At 50.9% G+C, this 6,040-nt stretch overlaps 1 protein-coding gene across 1 annotated transcript; it reads right to left on the reverse strand.

The window, feature by feature from the left end:
• Positions 1-385: 385 nt before the first annotated feature.
• LOC147414074 (forkhead box protein L2-like) lies at positions 386-1,081 on the reverse strand. Its single transcript, XM_086476039.1, has 2 exons — positions 681-1,081; positions 386-593 (listed from the first exon to the last, which is right to left on the reverse strand). The coding sequence occupies exons 1-2, from the start codon at positions 1,079-1,081 to the stop codon at positions 386-388; spliced, it is 609 nt and encodes a 202-aa protein (XP_086332165.1).
• Positions 1,082-6,040: the final 4,959 nt, after the last annotated feature.

Consider the following 6,040-nt stretch of genomic DNA (forward strand, 5'->3'; position numbering starts at 1 on the left):
TTTGATTTCTGCGGGGACTCGCATCTGCGTGACTCTTGGTCAGCCTCGAGGAGGCACAAGACACCGACTCGCGTGTTCGAGCTCCGCAGCCCCCCTTCAGCCCCGCCTGACGGTTCGAACCCCCATCCCCAAACCCAGCCGGACGGAGCGGTGCAGAAGCACAATCCGCGCTCCTCACGGTGCCGAGGAGAGAAACGAGGTGGCGGCGCATCTCGGTCGCTGCAATAAGAACTTCTCAGCTCCATCTTCCTTCGGGTATTTCCAGCAGGGGAGCGTTTTTTAAGTCGCTTTATCTCAGAAATCGAGCCGAGGCGCAGCGGCACCCCGAAAACCCGCAGCAGCAGCAAGCGCCCGTCCCGCGGCACCGCACCTCCCGTCGGGGGCTTCACTGAAAGGCGGGCGGCAGCTTCGCCCCCGGGTCGCCGGTCCCCCCAACCTCCAGCTCGGCGGGGCGCAGAGCCGCCCTGGCCCCGCCGGCGAGCGGCCAAGCGGGCAGCCCCTGCGGCGGCGCCAGGAAGCCGGTCGGGCCCCAGGCGGGCAGCTCGGAGCAGCGGCACCCCCGGGGCAGCGGCAGCGCTACGGGCGGGCAGCCGCCGGGAAGGGGGAACGGCGGCGGAGGCAGCGGCAGCGGCCAGGGCGCGGCGGTGGCGTCGGCGGGCGGCAGGGCGGGAGGTGGCGGCGGCGTCGGAGGCGGGGGGGCGGCGCGGCGCGGTCGGCGGCGCCGTCGGTAGTCCCCCCCCGGGAACATGTCCTGGAAAGCGGGGTCCAGCACCCAGTCGCCGCCGCGGCGGGGGGCAGCGGCGGTGCCGGCGCGACGGGGGAGGCGGCGGAAGCAGGGGTTGAGGCTGAGGTTGTGGCGGACGCTGTTCTGCCAGCCCTTGGGGCCGCCGCGGTAGTAGGGGAAGCGGCCGGCGATGTAGGCGTAGATGCCGCGGAGGGGCAGGCGCTGCTCGGGGCTGGCCCGGATGGCCATGGCGATCAGCGCCACGTAGGAGTAGGGCGGCTTCTCCGGCGCCTCCGCCGCGGCCCCGCTGCCGCCCGCCGCCACCGCCCGCCGCTCCCCCGGGTCCGCCTCCCCCATAGCCGCCGCGCTCGCCGCTGCGCTCCCGGCCTCGCCGCTGCCCCCTCTAAACCCTCTTCCCCGCCTCCCCCCCCGCCCCTGCCCCGGGGTGTTTGGGGTCGCGGGTGGGTCAGGACGGCGCTTTGGCTTCGCAAACCCAAATACGGAGGAGCGGGTCCCAGGCGGCGGCGGGAGGGGGAAGGGCGGGAGGGGAGCGGTGCCGCCGGCTCCCGCACGACCGGGAGCGGAGCTCAGGGCCAGGGCGGCAAGTTCAGCGCCGCTGGGGCATGGGGAAGCACCTGCCGCCCAGCCAAGGTGCTGTTTCTTACCATTTCAGCGAGACGAGGGTGCTCAGCTGCACCCCTTGTCCCAGACGCGAACGCACCTGGCGCTCGGGCGCCCCTCCGCACCCTCCCCCCTGCCCCAGCCGGCTCCAGCGTCGCGGCCGCACGGGGCGGCGTGGGCCCGGCCGATCCCCGCAGGTACCGGGAGAACGGCGGAGGAGCGGAGCTGCGGCGATGGGGTCAGCGCCCCATTCCCGCAAGCGCCACGACCCACCAAAAGCTTCACAATACATCCGTGTGGAACGAATTATGAGCGGGATGATGCCACAAATTTAATTAAAACACGCGTCCTCCTTTGAGAAGTTATTTCTTTGATCACCCTTAATTAATTAGAAAAAAATAAACCAAATGCCACCAGCAACCCTTAATTAAATAAAATCGTGACTCACTGGGCTGGAAGGAACGAGTTTGTCTTTTCCAAAAGTTGTACAGAGCTAAGAAACAGGAGGAGAACATGGATTACTTTCAGGTGGTTGTTCTCAGCTTACAAAAACCACCAACAGTAGCTGACAGTGGTGGGTCAAATAATGCTGTCATGTCTCTTATTTTAAAATTATTGTACAGGTCTTTAAATAGACAACTTTCACTGGGCTAGATAGAAATATTTAAATTACTAAGAAGGAAACATGCCTAGTAGTTATAACACATCTGCCAACAGCAGAAGGAGTCTCTTTGCTGGGGATAGGAAGACTCACTTGTGTGACCACAGTTCAGGTCTTTTTCTGCAAGCCCTGTGTAATGGAAAAGAAAGTAACCACCACCACTGTTGAAAATAAAAACAGACTGCTGAGCCAAACAGGCGTCTCTCACTGAAAGATGGGGGGGAGAAAGGAAGAGTGTCCGAAAAGTGCATCTCGTCCTGCATAGCAACACACAGAACCTCGGCAGGTATTTAAGGACAAGACAGAGTACACTGTGAAGTTGTAACACAAAGTAGCACCGCATTTGAGCATAGTAAAACACGAGTCATGAAAGTATAAATGGAGGAAAACTACAGCCTTTGAGGCTTGTACTTAGAAAGCCCAGGTCTAAAAGCTTATGCCATCTGTCTCTTCATTTACATTACAAAATAAAAACATAAATTAAAGACCATAAAATACACATAAAAGCAGACTCTCAGCACCCATCTCACCGAGGAAAGAAGTGGCAAACGAACGCAAATTGTAAGGTGTGCATATAACTGGACCACTGACAGACAGGCACATATTCAGTGCCCCAAGAAAGAGAATCACACTAAGGTGAAAACTTACTCGTTTTTATTTTTTAAAGAAAAATATTCCTCTTTAAACACAAAGCATGAACTACAAACCTCTGAGGAACAGCTTCTCCTCAGTTGGAGCACATTTAACTAAACTGTACAGTGTTAAGAGCTCCCCAAACAAGTATACACACATGACATACAGTATTTTTTCACAGGAAATAAGGTTTAGGACTCAAAATTGCCCACCCTCTCTAGATACCCACTCCATCCAAAAGTACTCTGTCCGTTACTCCCAGGACAAAGTGATGATAATTTCTGGATGCAACATATATTTAAAAAAAAAAAAAAAAGTATTGGCCAAACTGGCCCTTTCTAGCCTTTGAACAAGTATCTGTGAGAGAGGTTAAGACCATAACTATTTCCAGGAATGGTGCTTGGAAGAAAAAAATATAGCAGCATCCACGGGCAGCACAAGCCCTTGTTTCCAGCTGCCTTGTTTTAAGGAACCCAGTCAGATGCTCCCATCACCCAAGAAGTGGGTGTGGGAATAAAACATTCTGTGGCTTGAGCAGAAAGCTGACAGCTCAGTGAATCTGGCCTACATACACCATCAATGACTTTTTTTTTCACATTATCACAGTGACCAATTTAATGTCTAGGATTTTAAGTAAAAAGATACAATGATCTTGAGCAATCAGCAACTCTGAACAGCAATTCTACCAATTCTATCCCATTCAAGAGATAAGTGCATGTTTGTAAAATCTGCCAAAGTACTCAGGCTGCGGAACTGGAACGAGACTCTAGAACCCAAATTATTCTTAATTCGCAACAGCAAAGTCATCAAAAGTCTCTGAAAGGTCTCAGAACATGCCTAACAAGCCCATATCCAAAGAAAAAGTACTTGGGCATTTTCAAGGGAAGGCAGGTAATGGAAAAGGTCTGGAAATGGAGCTCATTTATATCCTGCCGGATCACTAATTGTTGGCATGATTAAGTAATGCTCAAATCTTTATCCGACCATTTTGTAAAGATCTTTTCCATTCCATACACCCCAGCATTTTTTACAGTTGGAAAAATATTAGAAAAATAAAATCTCACCCCTGAACAACAGCGGTATGAAGATCAATATCATCAGTCACAAAGATTTTTACAGGGGGACCAGATAATCTTTTGTTTCCTCCAAACCAGCTTCATATAGAAAAGAGCAGCAAGATAGACACAGTATCTAAGAGCTAGATTAAGGCCAACAATATAAAGACAAACATGGGCTCAGGTCTTTTGAAATGAAGAAACCCTCCAAATGTTTTTACACCTATGCATGCACACGCACACACATACACCTGTGTACTCGTCCGTACTACTCAAGCGAAGGCTTCGCAACCGTGAAAGCACCACTGGAGAGTGTTCTAGCACCAGAATGAAAAAGTTGGTTGTCTTCCCTCTTCAGCAATTAAAATCCAAAGTCTTTATATTGCTTTGGACAAGGTCACCAAATACCCTTCCAAGAACAGTTTTAGTGAGCAGATTCAGAAGTGCAGTGACAAGTTAAAGTTTTCCTGTTCTGGAATGCAGGCAAGAGGAGGTGTGTTGAGAGGCTGCAGCTCCTTGGTTGCTGGAGAGGAGGAGAAAATTTGTATTGCAATCTGGTAGAGAGAGAGACCAACTGGGACTCCAGGTGAGCGTGATGGTAAAACTCGGCGCAGACTGGGAGGTGAAAGCGGGAAGTTCGCATACGTGAAGTCACAGTGCACAGCTGTTGGCGTAATAAAAGACAAACAAACCCACAGTATTCTCTGGCAGGCTTGTCTCTGCATAGGAGGCCCCTGGGTATGCTGGAAGTCAGGACAAGGATCCATGAACAGGATTCACACACTGCACCAGGACATCAAACTCAAACAGCAGAGGTCTAAACAGAAGCTTAGAAGTTGGTCTGCTAGCATCTTGCCTACACACACGCCCAAGTGAGCCTGCAGAACTCTAAAAAGGGACAAAAGTCTCTTAACAGCAAGGTTATGGGTCCAGTTCAGCTACAAGTAACAACTTGTACAGGTTACCAAAGAACCATCAACCTGCAGCACATTTTTCCGCTGCGGGTCTCTGTCCTGGATCTAGCCTTTGTACGGGAGGGGCCTTTGTCCAAAAGGCCACACAGCCCTTTACCCACACTCTGAAGCGGCTGAGAGGAAGATGCAGAGTCAGGAATGACACCCCCACAGCCTCTCAGACCAGCACGTGTGGGAAGAGGTGTGTCCTCTGCCTGTAAGACACAGAGTAGGCAATGAGCAGGCCTGACTAACGGGGAGGACGGGGAGCAGCAGCTGGAAATAGGCTGCTAAGACAATGCAGGAGGAAAGGGAAGAGACAGAATTTTTTGGTGCTAGAATCAGCAGTAAAGGCCCATTTAATCTGTCATATAGCATGCTGATCGGAGTCTGGCTATCCCTCACATGATTTACTAAGTGAGGTTGTGGTAGGAATTCAATTAAAACACGCAAGAAAAAAAAAAAATGAAGTGAAAGGAAGGTGATCATCACTCCGAGGTGTGAATTCTATGAATTTCAGGTTCAGAGCAGGGAATTATCAGCAGAGATACGTTTTGCTTCTGTGCACATGCAAGAGTACAATAGAGGGAACAGCAGCAGAAATGAAAGGCAGGGAAAGACGCAATAAGCATAACACGTTCAAGATGCAAACACAGGACAATGGGGTGAGGGCAAGAGAAAAGAAGTTTGAGGTAAAGGTGCCTAAAGGAAGAGACAATAGAAAAACTCCGATAGTCAGTCCTGCTCCACAAAATACATAGCTAATGTCAGTTGGCTCTCTTTTCACCAGGTACCCTTTACATGTTGGTAAATCCTCTCTCTGCACTTGGGATTTAACAATCAAAACATAAAGATCAATTATTTTTTTTTTCCCCCCTAAGATGTACTACATGATTTTGACTATTCAGCACAAGACACCAAATGGCCCCTGAATTCTAAGCAATGCTGACAACTAACCCAAAAGCAGAAGTGCCCAAATTATAAACTGCTTTTGAAAATCTAGGGCTACTTCCTTTGGGTTAGAAAAGAAGAATCTCTCCAGAAGGCTGAATTGTCCAGAAGCAGGGTTGGTATTTCTCACTGAGAGCACCTTGGCATTTAACTAAGTAAGAAGTACCTTAAATGGTTACTCAGCAAATCCCAAGATCAGATTGAGGCGTCAGGCTTCTGGATAAACGTATACAGCCAGACAGCTCCTCATGTATCCTCTAACAGTACAGATTTGTGCGATTCACAGCAAGAACAAGCTACGCCACTCGCTGCTTCAGCGAAAACACCAGCAGAGTTGTGAGCTGAAGCCCTTTACGGTGCAAATCACACCGGGATCCTTTCTTATGACAGAGTCAATTGTACCAGAATTAATGCCTCCTGTGTACAGCAAAGCGCAGGCGTC

The sequence above is a fragment of the Leptosomus discolor genome, chromosome 20 (assembly GCF_034619465.1).
Source record: "Leptosomus discolor isolate bLepDis1 chromosome 20, bLepDis1.hap2, whole genome shotgun sequence".
In the NCBI taxonomy this organism is placed as follows: domain Eukaryota; kingdom Metazoa; phylum Chordata; class Aves; order Leptosomiformes; family Leptosomidae; genus Leptosomus; species Leptosomus discolor.

Coding starts and splice junctions, on each gene's coding strand:
- LOC147414074 (XM_086476039.1), bottom strand. CDS start 1,081: ATGGGGGAGGCGGACCCGGGGGAGCGGCGGGCGGTGGCGGCGGGCGGC. Junction 594..680: donor GCCCCCCCGCCTCCGACGCC/GCCGCCACCTCC, acceptor CCCCCTTCCCGG/CGGCTGCCCGCCCGTAGCGC.